This window comes from Talpa occidentalis, unplaced genomic scaffold (assembly GCF_014898055.3).
Source record: "Talpa occidentalis isolate TD23 unplaced genomic scaffold, MPIMG_talOcc4v2.1 talOcc4.3, whole genome shotgun sequence".
Taxonomy (NCBI): Eukaryota; Metazoa; Chordata; class Mammalia; order Eulipotyphla; family Talpidae; genus Talpa; species Talpa occidentalis.
This window is the reverse complement of record NW_023603184.1, coordinates 91615614-91633375: the sequence shown is the minus strand read 5'-3', so window position 1 is coordinate 91633375 and position 17762 is coordinate 91615614. Positions and strand designations below refer to the sequence as shown.

The following is a 17762-nucleotide window of genomic DNA, read 5'->3' as shown; positions in this document are numbered from 1 at the left end:
ATATAATGGCATGGTACATATATTTTGGATACATGGCCCTTAGAATTTTAAAAAGCATTTCTTCTTCTTTAATTAGGAAAATTAATACAGCTCCATATTAAACTAAATGAGTTAAAATAGTCTAAAATGACCTGAAACTTTGATGCTAACTATAAACTTGAACTCTTTTTGTGGTTCCTCCTAATCATATCACCCACTTATTTTAAAATGCTCAGTCTAAGACACAGGCAATGCATTTTAGAATATATATTCACTATGATTAAAACATTTTGTTGTATAATGCTCTAGGTCCATAAAATATTCAATTACTTGTGAAACTACTTGATTTAAAATTCATATTCTATATGGTCACATTCTTAAGGTCAAAATAGGTTAGCTTAATAGAATCCTAGGTGAATTACCTTGGGCTCACATGCCCTACAGAAGACTTAGTTTATACACGTTTAATTCAAACGGGTAGAGATGGTTGCCACTTGGATCTGTATGTCCCAGATGAAATTGGTTTGTGACTGGAATGGCAATGCGAAATTATAATTAAATTGCCTTCCGGAAGAACTGTGCTTGAGCAAACTGCTCCAGATAAACGACTTTTGTAGAATTGCAGGTCAGTCACAGACTCATCTGTATCTTTCAGATGTGCTGCTCTTTACTGTGTTTATAACAGGAGTGTGTCATAAAAATTCAGCATTATTAAATTTGCTTATAAGAGCATCCATTTAATAAATATTCACTGCAGAGATCCCAAAGAGGGTTTGTAATCATTATATTCAAATATCATATAGTTTATTCCTCATTTAGTCTAAATTATAAATGAAGTCAGAGAGCTTTTATTTGCTTGACCATTAAAAGAATCACTAGCAACCAAACAGAAAGCTAAGACAGGAAATTTGGGGAACTATATTCTGTTGAACATCAGGACTACCAAAGAGCTTCACCTACTAAGCACTTAAAAAGTAACTCAACACAGACAACAAGGTCAGCAATATACAAGGATTTCCAGTAACTGAAGGCAAAGGAGAAAGGAAAGAAGGCAAGTGGCTGAGCAGGAAGACGAGGCGGGCTGGAGAGGATAAAGAGAAACTCTGCTACTCTCCGTGCCTCTTAGCAACCCCAAACCAACAATGCCTGGAGCAAAAGTCTTGGGGTTTTCATTTTCCTTTCTTAAAATCTGAGGCAGAGTAACATTATTTACAATAGCCCCAAAATGGAAATAACTCTAATGTTTACAACTGATGAATAAGTAAACAAAACAAGCTAAAACAGACAGTGGAATATTATTTAGAAATAAAAAAGGATGAAATAATGAATCATGCTACAGCATGAATTTTAAAAATATCATGCTGAGTGAAAGAAACCAGTCATAAACAGCCATATGTTATATTACACCATATATCCAGAATAGGAAAATCCATAGAGAGAGAAAGAAGTTTGTTGGTTTCCAGGGATTTAGGGGAAGGAAGAATGAAGTAAGACTGCAAATAGGCTGAGTTTCTTTTTGGGGTGATAAAAATTTTCTAAAAGCAGATGGTTGAACAAATCTGTGAATATACCAAAAAGTCCTGAATGTTATGGTATATGAAATATATCTTACTAAAACTACTGTTGAAAAACCTGAGGTTTTGACTGGTAAGAGCACCGAGGTCAAAGGGACAGAATTTTATCAAACATCTTCCTGAAGTGGTACATTAAATAAGTAATAAACTGTCAAGGCACATACATTCAATCTTTTGAAAGACTCTTCATTTTTAAAGAATGTATCATTTGAGGAGGTTTATTTCACAATGACTTAAAAATATTCACTGAAGAAAAGAGCTGAACCATGGAAAAGCCTTTTTTGTGACTGTCAACCCTTAGAACATTTTTAGAAATTTTAATAGTATCACTAGAAGCCTGATGGGCACCAGCAGATGACCCTTTAAAGTGTGGGGAAAAAAATCTGAATGGCAGTGAGAAATCAAATCTTTTCATTAAAAAATAGCACAGTTCTTAAGTGGCGATAAGAAGACTATTTGTCAAGATTGTATGACCTTTTTGAAACCATAAAGAATTCTATTTTAGCAGGCCTTTAAACTAACTGAAAAGGGAGAGATAATCTTAGGAAGAGTGTGCAGTTATTTAATTTCAATATTGCCACTTATTTTCCTCCTGGATGAGCTGAAGGAACAAGATTTTTCTCAGGTCTACAGTAACTTCCTAACGCCAGCAGCAGCCAGTCAGAGGAAGACAATGTGGAGGGATCAACTGCTTCCCAATGAGGTAATCAAATTTTGAAACAATCTACAAAAGTCAAAATGAAAATGAAAAACCATGCTATTATTCCAAAAGTTGCCATTAACACTTTCTGCAAGTATTAAAAGGTTCACTTTTTAACTATCTCTCTTTGACTTCAATATAAATGGAAATTTAGTGCTTCATCTTAACGAGTGGTAAGCTATGGTTCTTAAGATGAAATAAGTAGAACCAATTTAGGTGCCCCAAAGAAATAAACTTTCACCACTCACAATTTATGTACAAGTTACTGAAAAGTAAAGTTTCTCAGTTTCTGGGCAATGTAAGATTCCAAATCTGCAGTTAGAAAAGTTCTGAAATCATGTACTGTTAAGATTTCAGAGATAATTTCTTGAATTCTTAGATGATCATATATGTTCATTGACTCACTCTTCAATCCTAATCACACTGACTTCTTTCCCAATTTCGTAACCCAACAAACTGAACCACTAGGGTACTTTCTCTGCTACACAGGTTAAACCTTTGGTACCTGAAGGTTGACTGCCTTGCAATAGTATTTCTGCTGGCCAAGTCTGCCACCTTGCCATTGGAAGACTGCAGTCACCTCTAACCACTACTAAATTAGCATCCCCAAGCTACTGGCCCAGCCCCAAGCTATCTGTCCCTTTGTGAATTCCTCAAGCTAGTGGGAGCCATTAAAATTTAGGCCTGGTATATCAGAGTGAGACTTTTGGAACAAGATAAAAAGTCAGCGAGGGAGAATTATCTCAAACTTAAATTTAAAAAAAAAATTTTTTTGAAGAAAAGAAATGTAGCAAACTTGGGCCTCCCCCGTGGCGCAGCGGTTGAGCGCTGGGTTGCGAAGCTGCCCGCAGCCTCTGCAGCGCCAGTTTGATCCCCAGCTGCTCCCCGGCCACTGAAGGAGGGTCCCGCATGGCGCACAGACCTCTCCTGCCGCCAGCTGCTTCCTTCGGTCCTTCTGCCTGCTCTGCTACCTGCTGTGGTTCTGGTGAATTCTCTTACCCTCCCGCGCTTCTGACTGTACCCAGTGCTTGTATAAATAAATAAATAAATCTTAAAAAAAAAAAAAAAAAGAAAAGAAAAGAAATGTAGCAAACTTTTAAAAGTGATTTCCTCTTCCTGAGGGGTTAAAAGAAATATTACATATATTGATTACGGTACAAGCTATAAACAACTATATGTTAAAACCATCAAAAATCATAAAACCATGCTGCAAAGGGTGAATTTTATTTAAAAATTCACACATCAATAGATCTGACTTGGAAATAGTTATCTCAAATTTTAGGATTAAGGATTTTCTCTGTTTTCTTGAACATTACAAATTGTTGGGAATGACTACCACTTAGCTCCACTGTCAATAAAAACTAGAGTAAGAATACTGCTTTGTCTATTCCTGTCCACTTTTCTTCAGAGTTGGGCCTCTTACTGTGGGCTCCTGGACCATGGTTCAGTCACTGCAGTGAAACTAGACTCATATGAGAATAATACACCACTGATGATAGGAGAAAAAGAATAAATTCCATGTTTATCAAAATTTGAATTTGAATATTGTTGTTTAGTGCATTGGAGGCAAGCAGCTTAAAGAGTACCATTCCCTCTGAGGTAGCTGCAGTAGGAGATTCTCCTGAGATGAGCTGTGCATACCCCAGCATCCCTGGGTATCATTTTGCTTGTTAAGGTACACAAACTACGCACCCGTACAGTGGCCTACAACACAGAACAGCTCCATCTTGGCACCCATTGCACCCAGGAGGCTATAAAGCCTCTGCAGACAGAAATAGTCATCATGGCATGGGGCTTGCTCAGAGGCCCTGAATTTGATTCATCCATCTACACCTGCTAAACATCACTGCAGCCAACTTGAGTGTCAGAACAGGGCTTCTGGAGAATTACTTTTAGTTCAAGTGCTAAGCTGTCCATTTATATGATGTTTTTCAAGGGAAGAAGTGCCTTGTAAGCCTGATTTTGTAATTTAGAGAGAGACTACTGAGGGATGTTTGTCTCATCAGATAAAGCTCTTTCAATGGAGACTGGTAAGAGAAAAAACTTGTCTTAGCCCCAGGAACTAAAGAGCTTCTAAGCAACCTGTTTCTTTTTTTTAAAAAATAATTTATAGACATTCTGAATCATGTAATTTTTTAGCGTTGCTTTTCTTTTTGCCTGGTAACTTGGGAACACAAAAGGAAAATGGCTCCCAACATTTAGAAAATGCATGAAATATTAACAATACATATTTTCTTTTTTAAAAAATATATTTTTTACATCATTGTTCTTTTTTTTTTTTTGAGATTTATTTATTTATTTATACAAGCTCTGGGCACAGTCAGAAGCGTGGGAGGGTTGAGAGAATTCACCAGAGCCAGAGTGGAGAGCAGAACAGGCAGAGTGAGGAAGTACACTGCTGAGAGGAGCAGCAGGCGGCAGGAGAGGTCTGCGCGCCATGTGGGACCCTAGCCCGGTGGCAGGGGATCAAACCGGCAGTGCAGAGGCTGCGGGCAGCTTTGCAACCCAGCGCTCAACCGCTGTGCCACTGGGGGGGCCCCCGCAATACATATTTTCTGTACTATCTCTACCATTGGGCTCCCTCCACGCTTTGCTGTAACTTCTCTATTAACTAATTCAATCGCTCACCTTCAGATTTTACAAATTGTGGTGACTATTTTGTGTGATATATCATAGGAATCATCAATTTCAGATTAAGGATCATTACATATCGATATTGCTAATATTATTAATGCAATAAATAAATGGAAAAATATCAGAAATTGGGTTTTTATTACCTGTTTAGATAACTACTATATCCAAAGAATCATTAATAGAAAAACTAAGCAATTATTTTAATCATTGACTTTTTAAAGTTCTCACAAGATATACTATAAGTGAATGGTCAATATCAGCTGTGGAATTCCCCTTTTAGGACACTTTCTAAATAGTAACATACATTGGTCCACTTCCTCTACCTGTAAAATGGCAACATCTGATTGCTTAAAAATTCGTCTTTGGATGAACTGGACTAAATATTAACTTAGAAATATGACTTCAGAAGTGAGGCTACTAGAACAGCAGGGAGAGTGGAGGTAAAAACAAAGGTGGGGGCACAATTGTCTATAGGTAAAGGACTATGGTGGGTTTAATGTGTTGACATACATCTCAGGAGATATGAACCTATTCCTCTAAATCGTATATAATGTAATATACCAATTAAAAAAGAAAACATTATGCAAAATGAAAAAAAAATCTTTGGTACAAGTGTGAAGGAACTGAATTGCTCAGTTTTTTTTTTTTTTTTTTAAATTTTTTTTTTTTTTAATAGAGGCATGCTTTATTTATTTATTTTATTTGTTTGTTTGTTTTGTTTATACATGCACTGGGTACAGTCAGAAGCGCGGGAGGGTGAGAGAATTCACCAGAGCCAGAGCGGGGAGCAGAGCAGGCAGAAGGACCGAAGTACACTGCTGAGGGGAGCAGCGGGCGGCAGGAGAGGTCTGCGCGCCATGTGGGATCCTCCTCCGGTGGCCGGGGAGCAGCCAGGGATCGAACCGGCGCCACAGAGGCCGCGGGCAGCTTCGCAACCCAGCGCTCAACCGCTGCGCCACCGGGGAGGCCCTGAATTGCTCAGTTTTAAAGTCACTCATTTGGGGAGGATGCCAGAGCTTATTATTTAGTGTACAATATAACAGTCATGTGTTACATAAGACCTCTTGCCAGTGCCTCCTCCTTATTCACAGCCTAAGAACAACATGAGAAAATTCTGGACAACTGAACAAGCAAATAAAGTATGCTTTTCATTTTCCTTTGAGATTATTAATACCATCCTTGGATTTGGAGAAGACAATTTTCCAGATCTCCTTATACCAGCTCTGACACAGGAACTAAATCAAACAATCTGAAAGATAACTAGCTATCAAATCACCCATTTTTGGGGGCTAATCTCACTGTATATGAGAATGAACTGAATCCAAAAGAAGTTTCATGGTCGTAAGTAGCAATCGCACATTTAATTTCCTTTGAGCACATCAGAAATGGCTGATAGGAAAAAGGGCACGAGTCTGACAGCTAATTTCTATGTTTTTGTACCTTTAGATTCTGGTTTTAAGACTGACAGTTAGTGGGGGGGGGACTGAATTTCCTCTATACTGACACGACAAAAGCCTCTGCTCCTTCCACTAACAGATTTCTAATAAATGCCTTGCAAGTGTATAAATCTAGTGGTTGCAGTTTAGAGCATCTATGTCAAATCTTTGTGAGGGCTACTAAAAATCACACTGAAGGGTGTGAAGAGGACAGATATGAGAAAGAGTAGATAGACACCTAGAGACGCCAAGTACAGTACCTAATAGTAAAACGTCCTTACTTGATGAACTCAGAACACACAGAATTTCACTAAGGTTTGTTATTCATTCAATGAACATTCAGCATGAGGCACTATACCAGGGCTGTGAGGATGGAGTGAACCTTACTTCCTCATAGGAGAGTTCAATCAGGTACAGAATAGTTATGACAGTTCAGAGGAACAGACATGACTTTTCAGAAAAACCTGAGGAAAGTTCTAAGGAGGGGTTAGCATTTATGGGGGGGGGGTCAGTAATATGTAAGGATTCAATACGAGATGGGAGTAGAGCAAAGTGGAACAATTACCATTCCTACTGGGGTTCACTTAAAGAAAAAAAAAAACAACCCACCTTTCTTATAACCCTTAAGATTCTGTAATAGATTCCTGCATTGCTGTCTGTGCTCTCTACATTGTGATCTACATACTACATACACTATTGGGACAAGTGCCTTCAACAGTAACAATATCAACAACTTCCAATAGGCTTCTTTTACAGATGAAATTTTATCACTCTGGCTCCCAGTTTTACCTTTCCAATTCCATAAGTCACTAGGTCTTTTTGGACATATCCTACACACCTTGAGTTCGTGGTGCTCAAATACAACTGCAGCGTAGACTCATACATATATTGATGCAAGCTTCTGGTCAGCCCAGCTGTCATTTCTGCAGGACCCACTTATTCATTCCACATTCACTGACTGGGCCCCATTGACATGCCAGGTACTATGTGAGACACTGAGACACACATATATGGCACCAAAACCACTGACAGTAAGTTATTAATTGTAGTATATATTTTACTAATGGATTTTTAATAAACCTATCAAATTAGCTAATTTATTATTTAATATTAATAAAAATTACAGAAAATAGCCATGTAAATACTAACCCCTGCCTCATTTAACAGATGTCAATATTAATTATGTTTATTCCACAGAGAATCTTAATTAAAATTTAACAGAGTCAGCTAAAACCCAATTCCTCCTCTCTTCTTCCTTAGAGTTGCCTCTCTCTTAAATTGGTGTCATTCCAAGATATTTTTTTAATACTTTCACCACACATGCAAATAAATATCCATAAATGATATCAAACATTCTTTAAACAGTCTACAATATTGTTGTATCTATTTTAAATGTTCATAATGATAACCTCCCATAGTCTTTTGCAACTTGTAGCTTTTCACTCAAGTCTCTCTTACAAAGACACTCACATTGATACAAGAGATCTATTTAATTCATTTTATTTGCTTTTGAGTGAGTTTATCTCTCATTTCCATCTTAGTGGATAATTACGTTCTTTATACTATTTACTTCTACAAACAATGCTACAGTGAATATCTTCCTATGCACAAGTCAAAATTAATCCAACGATACCTAATTCTTTAAGTTTTAAATACTATAGAAGCCTGTTGACTCTCACTACTGAGTTTGTTTTCACTTGAGTTATATTTGATTGTGAGCTTATCTGTAATGATAACAGTTTTTCAACTGGACATTCCTGTACAAAGTAGAGTTACATTTGGGCTCTGAACCCATTAAGTTGTACAAACTGAGGGTTTGCCAAGAGTTTAGCTCTTTAAGGGCCATGGGTTATTATAGCAACCTTAAATTTCATTCTTTGGTTCCTGCATAGGACTAAAGCCCTAAGACTAGTGTTTATTTTGGGTATGAGGGTAGGTAGGGTTAGCAACTGTCCTCAGGTCTCATGGAGAGGAAGCTCAAATGCTTCTGGTCAGCTCTGAGTTGCCTTTTATTTCTATATCTAGAGATTTTCCCTTCTCTTTTGCCATTTCCTCTAGGAACTGATTTGATTATTAACATATCATATATTCAGAATTTTATTGAAAGAAATTCTATGTTAGTTTAGATAGCTAAACTGCCAGGATGAAAGTCCAAACTGCATCTTTAAATGTTGGATTAATTTTTCTTTCAGTGGAAAAATAAATATTTTTAAATCTGCTGATACATACTTTTTGGAAATATCTAATACCATACTATTTATTGCACTTGTGAATTGCCCTTTTTGGTTTTAAGGGTATACATAACTTAAAAAATAATGAATAGAATTAACTAGCTTTTAAAGATTTTAAGTTCATAAGTTATTTCATTGAGTAGTACAAAGCCAGTTAAAAATTTTGATTTATACCTTGCTAATAATTTCTCCTCCTATAAAAAAAAAAACCTGGTTGGCTATTTAAAAAATTATTTGGTGTTTGTGTTTTAAAAGTTTGTTGCTCTTATATGCATACTTTATATGAAACATACTTACTAAGCATATCAACATGCACAACACTTAAGGGTCAGAGATGAAAACATTCATAAAAAACACAATTTAACAATCTAATATTTTAAAATTTATAGCAACAATCAGCTATAAAAGAGAAATTACAGGCACTATTCCATTTACTAAGGAATTTTGGCTACGAGTAATAACAGAAGATATTGGGAAGCGGAAAAATTATGATATTAAAAATTTCTAAGAGATAAGTTATGATGGGCACATACCTACTTCGGAGTAAACGAGTCAAGCTTTAAAATGCAGCCAACAGATGTATTTTATGGAAGCCTTTTTTGGAATATGTAATTATTATAACAGAAATTCATAGCTAGAATAAGGGAATTTACTAGTTGGAGCTTGTGGTAGTAGTTTTTATAGTTAAATGCTTTTAAGTGGCACGAAAGGCTATCTAAATGAAAAGCAATTATGAGTAAATATGTATTTTCAGTACTATATTAGTTTTATATTTATTATATTTAAATACACTACTATTTCAGCTAGTAGCTTTAAAAATTCAAGGTAAACTGAAGGCATTTTTAAATACTGTTACCATTTAGAAAAAAATTTCTTCATAAAAAATCAATACTAGCATTTAAAGCTAATTAGCTTTACTAAATAATTAGCAATAAATTCTGAAAAGTGTCCATTAACTGTGCCTACACATGAGAAATCAGATTTCTAAAGGCAGCACAGCTTTTGTTACAGTAGCTTACCAATGCCATTTAAATACTTCAAGCACAGGAATGAAGGATAATCAATATTGCAAGAGACTTCTCAAAATTAGAATAAATGGCCACTTTTTGGTGTAAAACTTATGAAGGCAAGTTAATAGTGACAACGTTGACAGAGTCATCTGCTGCCTCCAGGACACCTTAATAAGGCATGTAACCTGAAGGCCTTTAAAAAGATAGAGACATCAGCCCTGTACCTGGTGCTGGCGATGCTTGGTGATTCTGCTCCAAGCCTACATCTTTCTAGCTGACTGGCAACAATCTGCCTTTCCACTTCCAGTTCTCGGGTGAGTCGTTGAAATTGAAGCTCCTGTGATTCAAGGAAATAAAAGACAGATAAGGTGCCAATGTTTGCTACTCAGGCAGATGCACAAATTAATGCATGTCACAGGAAACATAGGAACATACCATTAACATAACACACTGTAGTGTGGTTTTGTGAAATTCCAGTTCTGGGTAGAACTTTTGGCTTAAATAACCAACTTAACAAACTTAAAGACACTAGAAGATCAGCCTTTGCATGGAATGGGAAACACGTAGGTACTTGTTTTTTTTTTTATTTTCTGGTCCTTACTGAGGCCTTCAAATGGTACATCTGCTAGATGCTGTATTAAAGCTTGTAGAGACTACCTGATGTGTCTACATCACAGACACACCAACAACATAAGCTCTTTATCCTCCTTAGTTAATTTTTATATCCCTCATACTGTATTTGAGTCATAGCATTAAACTATGTACACTATGATGAAAATCATTTCATCTCGCTTGATACAAAGCCTTTTGATTGTTATGGGGAAAAAGCTATTCTAATCCCACAGAAAAATCATGCTACACTCATCCACAATATAAACGACAAAATTTTGCTATTGTAACAAATGCATTCATGTGTCACTGTGTGAAATGAAGGGAGATAAATAAAGGTAAAAGTCAAAGTCATAATATAAAATTTAAAACTGCACTAAAAAGCTGGACAGATTGTCTAAAGAGATTATATCCTTCAGTTGTGCTGCATCATGAAGGCAAGAAAGTTCTATTACAGGGCCTCCCTGGTGGTGCAAGGGGTTAAGCACAGCACTATTAAGCTATCCACAGCTTCTGCAGCCAGAGTTTGATTCCCCAGCCGGCCGGCACACACGGTGCAGCACACCTCTCCTGTCTTGCCCGCTGCTTTCCCTCAGCAGTGTATTTTGTCAGTCTGACTGTTCTGTTCCCCACTCTGTCTCTGGTGACTCCTCTTACCCACCATGCCCGCCACACCTCTGGCCTGTACCCCAGTTCTTGTATGCATAAATAAATCTTAAAAAAAATAAAAAAGAAAGTTCTATTACAGAGGTTGTTTTAACGTTTTATGTACTATCTCCTTGTTAGCTTGAAGGATTTTAGTAAGTAGGACATATGCCATGTTATAATCCATCTATAGATCAACTCAAGTATACTCCAAAGGCTTTAAGCTACAAATAACTTCTCCAATAACAGCTCGAGCTCCCATGTGCCATATTATCTCCTTACAATCCTATGCAAAGCAATTGCTGAACTGTAAGTAATTTAATTGGACAGTGAATGCTAGTTCAAAATATCAAACTTACAAAACCTGTATCTAGAAACTAATCAGAAATAAAAAGTACCTATGACAATATGCAAATGTTGTTTATCATGCAAAAGTAAATATAGAATCTAATTGAAAAGTGTATTAACTCTCTATGGAATCAGGCAAATGTGAAATTACTTGACAGCAACTGATTTTGCAAATTCTATAAACTATTCTTAGAATAATTTTTAAGAAACAGTCCCTTAAGTCCTTAAAATGTTCTGATTTGAGAATCCTTTTCTAATGAGTCCAACTGGTGTGGGCATACAGGACAGGGCCTGGACAAGTAACAGCTGGCTCAATAATGCTGTACAAGATCATAATATAGGAAAGTGTGCAGTGACTATTTCTGCATAGCAATTCCTAGACCAATGATAATTATTAAATGCTTAGCAACAAAATACCAGCTCAATAATAATATAACATTCAGTATAAGATGAAGATTATATAACACATATATTATAGAGACAAATAGTTCACTTTATACTTAGTCTTTCTTTACCCTTATACAGCATCATATTTTTTGTGATAAACTTACATTCTTTTGATTATTTACTCAATTGTTTATTATATAACATAATATACAGTATACGTAACATATAAAAAACATATCTTTTCCCCCAGAAACCTGGCTGCTTACATCAAGTTAAGTGAGGAAAGGTCAACCCAAGTATCAAAAGCTATTTCCTGAGAGCCTCCATGGTGGCCTGGGGGTTGATTTTCAGCACTACCACCACAAAAAGGCCTACCACCAATGCCTGAGTTCAATCCCCAGCCAGGGAGCTGACCCACTGAGGGCACAGTAGACCTCTCCTGTCTTGCCCTCTGCTCCCCTTAGCAGCGAATTTCAGTGGGTCTGCCTGTTCTGCTCTCCACTTTGTTTCTGGTGAGTCCTCTCAGCCTTCTCCCCACAACACCTTGGGACCTCACCCCAGTTCTTCTATGCAAAAATAAATAAAATCTTAAAGACATATTACTTTCATGTTCATAATGATCAGGGATTGAAGTTGGAGTGTTTTCTTTATGGGGGGGGGGCAAAAAAGTTACCAGGGTAGGATTAATGCATGTTTCTAATCAGAATATAGAAAAAAAAAATCCATTTTAATAGATTTTTATCATGTTTCTGAAAGTCTATTACCTTTTGAGCATAATTTCAAGGAAATGGCTAGAGGTTAGAAGGCAGAAGTTAGAACTTGTTGTCCTACAATACCTTCCCACATAAACAGAAACAGGTGATTTTTGATTCAGCCAAGAAAATGTCAGATTGTAAGTCAGGTGCTGACATTAAAGATTTGTCATCAGAAAACACAAAGCTCATTCTTCTTTCTTTTCTATTTTCTTGCTGTAATTAATTGGTCTCAAGGTCAAGATCCCAACATGAAAATGACCTATACATAATCTGCTTTATGTATGTTTGGTGTAAATGCTAGTGGTTTCTTTACCTGACTAATTTTGTGGCACAGGTTTGGACACTGTTCCTGGAAGCTTAGTCTCAAATCTATTTTCCAGACCTTTTAACAAATGTGGGAATTCACTAATATCAAATTAATAAATACCCTTTTCTGCATAACTAGCCATGTCAGTGTGTTTGTTACAATTAGAATCCTTAACTTATACACCAATAGAAATAATTTGCAGTTGTTCAGTTGCTAGGAGAGCAACTATATTTTTAGCTTAAAAATTGGGTAATTTTCCTTATCATTCACATGGACTGAAAAAAAGTCCATGCTATATCCTATAATAATGAACGTAACTAGACACTGTTATCAAAACTATTCTACCTATTATTTGTCCACATCTCTTATAAGTAGGGTCTCGTTAAAGTTCCGAAAGCCGAAAATTATTAGGAAGCTGTAACATGTGGAAATTGTAAATACGGATATCCAGATCATGTGAATATTTACAAGCAAAATATTTATGTATGTTTTGATGTAAAATTACTAATATGACTCCTACAGTATATAAACTGAACACCCACATGTGACTGGCACCAATATGGATAAGAAGGATATAAATATTTGACAATTCTGTCACTACTGGCTTCTTTGACTGATTAGGAAGAAAGAATTACACAGTCATATGAAAACATATCTAATGATTTCTAAAATAACACTCATTAAGATGATTATATAGAAATAGCATCTATAAAACTTAACTTTTTATATTTTATCCTCTAAATATAGAATGTGAAGGCTCATCCTTATATCAGTATTCAAACTGGAAATCTGAATTATAAGGGGGTCTTAACATTTGTTTTGCATTAAGTATAAGGAAAATACTGTGAACAGTATCTGCCAATGATTTAGTATATGACAATTTCATCTTAAATTCTGCCCAACAAGAGCATGAATAAACAAAGAAAGCAAGTCAAGGCTACTAAAACAGGCTATAAAAAGTCAGTTCCCACCTTTTTGAACACTTTTCTTCATATTTAGCTCATCTCTCAGAGGTAAATCTATTGATAAATATTCTCTGAGTCAGGGGAAGAGGAGAAAACAAAGCTTTTATTTTCATGATCTTGGATGGCCTTGGGTGGTGGCCAGAGCGGTACGGCCCAAGACAGTTCAAGAGATGAGCTGCCCTGTCAGGGATGCCTCCATTGCATCCCAAGTCCCCAGCAAGCTCTTTCTGGCTGGCTGCTTCCAGCCACAGATTGAGGTGGTAAATATGGTGGCCACATGCAAATATGTCCTAGAGCTGCCCCTAAGCTTGAGCTTGGCCTGCCTGCATAGTACTTGCACTTGTCCCTACTCAACCCAGCTTTTCCTTTTCCTCTCCTCTCAAGGAGCTCAGCTGAAATAAATACTGTGCACACAAAATTCCATCTCAATGAAAACCCAACCTGAGAAAACACTGGTTTTTGGTTTCCTTTGACATAATAGAAAAGGTACTGATAATTGCACAATGAGCTTTGAGGACCTAATTGAGCTATAACAGATCTTAATATTTTGCTTCAGAGTTCTTGACAAATGAATTATTACAGATACAATGAAATGACTGATTTCTCTCTCCTGTATCCTATCCCTTTCTTTATTCCCACTTCAGAAAAGACCATTATCCTGAATTTGGGGTTTAATATTCACATAAGCATTTTATATTACTACTACCACACATTTGCGGATCCATAGATGACATCTAACATTGCTTTGCATATCTATTTGTGTCATGGTATACACAATATTCTGTAGCTTGCACGTATTGTAATATGATTTTGTTTTATCAATAGCAGTACATGTAGATCTATCCATTTATTTTCATTACTTTTCAGTATTCTACTAAATCACTATAGCACAGTGTATTTGTATGCTTTTATCACAAGCAACCCTTGGGTTGTTTCCAATTTCGTGCAATTATAAGCATTTTGCAAAATAAGTATCCGTGTATAAACCATCTTCTGCACATGTGGCAGACTTCTCCAGAGTAGAGACCTAGAAGGAGAATTGCTGGGCTTGAAGCTTTACACATCTCTAACTTTACTTGATAATGACTGTCAAATTACTTTCCAAAGAGGCTGTTACCAATTTATATTCCAGTCAGAAGTGCATGAGTTCCAGTTATTCCATATTCTCGCTGACATCAATTTGCATTTGGATGCTTAAATTCCTGTTGGGAGGCTAAACTGACAGGCATGGGATGCTATTTCACATACATTTTATGTTGTATTTCCCTAATAACCAATATCTATCCATTTGTTTATTGGCCATTTAGATTTTTGAATCTCATAGGTATTGTAAGGAGACTAATTCCCAACTTACCAGCACCCAGGTTTGACCTCTTCTATGGCACAGGTTCTCATCACCCTTATAGTAACATTGCACCTTTCTAGCACAGTTAACTTAGTAAATGACAAACCATTATTAGATCTGACACTACCTACAATCATAGAAATGCCAAGCATATGTCTATCTCATTTGTACTGTCCAGTTCCCTTGTTAAAAGGAAATCCAAAATTAAAACAAACAAAAAACTTGAATAATTAATATTTTCTTTTAAGAGCACCCGTGGCAGTGTTCCACAGGTTTGACCTTAAAAGGAGGAGTTCTGGGTCAAGTAAGTTCAGAAAATCTGCCCAGAAGATCTGAGATTCACAGTGACACTAGCATATTAAAAGCTCCAAGAAGCCTACCAGTAGGATATCAGCTTTCCTTTGTCTAACCTAGCAATTCTTTGACTTACTGAAATTAAGCATGTTTTTTCAAGGAGCAACTATTAACACTTCAATAAAAAATAAATGTGTTGCAGCTTAGCAATAATGAAAAATCAGGCTCATACTCTACTTAGGGGTCTTGTAAGGGGCACTATCCTATATTCCATATTTAAAATATTTTAATACATTAACAAAATAAAATTTTAATCACTTTGTCTAACTTGAATATTTATAAAGGGCAGGGTATTACAAAGGGTTAAGCTTCCAGTGGAAACTGCTGACCTCACCTCACTCTGAAGGGAAAGTGCACCTTATTAGTACACCTCTGCTCGATTAGTTGCACTAAGCTCTGCCCACTGCCTTTTTACATTTAGAGCCTTGCATAAGATAAACGTAAATAAAAGAGAAAGACACAACTATCAGTCTGTTTCCCTCTTACATTAACTTAAATTCTAATAAATGAACATTAAGATCTTTACTGTTTTATCCTACAACCACATCATACAGGATTAAACCAGGTTCTAGTATTGGTATCTATGCTGCAGCTTTAATGAAAGAGAGAAACTAGCACAGCTTACTAGATGCTCTAAATTTACATTCTAAAACTCAGGCTTTTTCTACCTGTAACTTTGTCACCAAAGCTCTTTTGCTAGGAAATCAAACTAAAGGAAGAAGGGTTTACATTAAAACATACAAAGAAAGCTTTTGCCAGGTATGGATGAAAATGCCAAAGCAAACAGGTAAAAGTCCAAACTTTTATGATAGCTTTTAAAAAATTGTTCGGACAATAGTAACTCACTGTTGTGGACTTGTCTTGAATCTTCTTGATTCAAGCCACCTCTTCAGCAACCTCCAGGTGATACTCATGCACACAAAAGTTCAAGAACCACTACCCTGTGGGAACCACCCTCCCTCAGGTTCAAACTCAAGTGTTTTCACCTTTTCACCATTTCATCCCTTGTCTCCTACTCCCTCCTCATTCTTCACAAGTGAAATTGTTTTACAAATCCTCTACCTCTGCCACACTGGTTGAATCCACATTATTCCTCACCATTCTTGCCATTACCTTAATTCACATTCATATTAACTGCAGGCTATTGCATTAAATCCTCATGAGGTCTTCTCTCTACCATGGGCTAAGGGGCCTTTCCTCTGCTTTTTATACTTCTTCCAGATCTGTCAAACACATAATAATCTGTCCTTTATTGTAGCTTACTGGACTGCAGCCTCTCTGCTGAATGTTTTATATGATTACTTCCTTGACTCTCCAGTCAGCCTGTATACTACCCTCCTTCATAGAGAGCTGACTTGCCTAAAGTCATTCAAAATGAATGATGAAATCACATCATTCTGATATCTAACCACAGTGCACCAAGCCCTTCCCACCCCACCCCATAATACAACTTACCAAATGTCAACCTGTTACAGGGCAACCCAAATGTGAAATGGGTTGGCCTGCCTGTGGGTTCTCGCCCACGCACTTAAAAGGGACTCATAATGAGGCTCAACTGCAGGCACACACAAAAAGGTTAACAAAGGGTTTATTTACAAAAAGGGGAAAATGAAAAAATGACTCCGGGAGAAAGAGAGAGAGAGATAAATTGGTAAATGAGTCCTACCAGTTCTGCTGAGCTGGGACCCCAATAGCACACTGAAAACCAGCAAAAAACCAAGGGGCCCCCACGCCCACATGTCTGGTTATATACCAAGTCTGGCTGCTTAACTCCACCCTCAGTTCCCAGAAACCCTCTCTTCAGTGGTGATGACATTATGGGATTTGTAGTACTTGGTGTTTTGGATCTTTCTGGTCTGGGGTGGGGGACTGGGTCCATAAAACCTGTGTTTGTGGAGTTTGTTCAGGACATCCTTTCCCCACAACGAACCCAGCCATATTTTAAGACTCTCAGTACTCCCAAATATTTTTTTTTTTATTGTTTTGGCTTCCTGTCACTCCTTTTTTATACTAGACTGAACTATTTATGGCTTCCCCATTACACACCACTCCAAAGATTTTTCTCATGTTCCATACCCCTCAAATATCCTCCATGAACACAAGAGCCTGTCACGTAGACATGGGGAAGAATGCTCAGCCCATTACATGAACTCGACTCACTCGGCTGAATTCTTAAAGTAGAAAATAGTTCATTCATCTTAGTATCCATCATCCACATCTTTGCAAAAAAAAAAAAATCCTAATTTATCAAGGTGTATTTATTTTGTGTATTTTATGTACTATATTATAAATGATTGTATAGATTTTTTAATTTGCTGATTCCTAAGTGTTTTTACACAAAGACAGACATAATATGTGATTGGTTATTTTTAAGGCTCCTAAAACATTTCAACTGTACTAGTACATATATTCATACAATGTAAAAAAAGGTAAATTGGAAAAAATAAGCACTGTCAGGAATTCCATTCTGTTCATGGTGAAAT

At 36.7% G+C, this 17762-nt stretch overlaps 1 protein-coding gene across 1 annotated transcript in view; it reads right to left on the bottom strand.

Annotated features, from left to right (window-relative positions):
- Positions 1-17762, bottom strand: part of PKP4 (plakophilin 4) — a 233744-nt gene that overhangs the window by 102259 nt on the left and 113723 nt on the right. The window contains exon 3 of the mRNA XM_054699747.1: positions 9789-9901. Coding sequence (XP_054555722.1) covers positions 9789-9901 — 113 coding nt within the window. The remainder of the gene's footprint in view (positions 1-9788; positions 9902-17762) is intronic.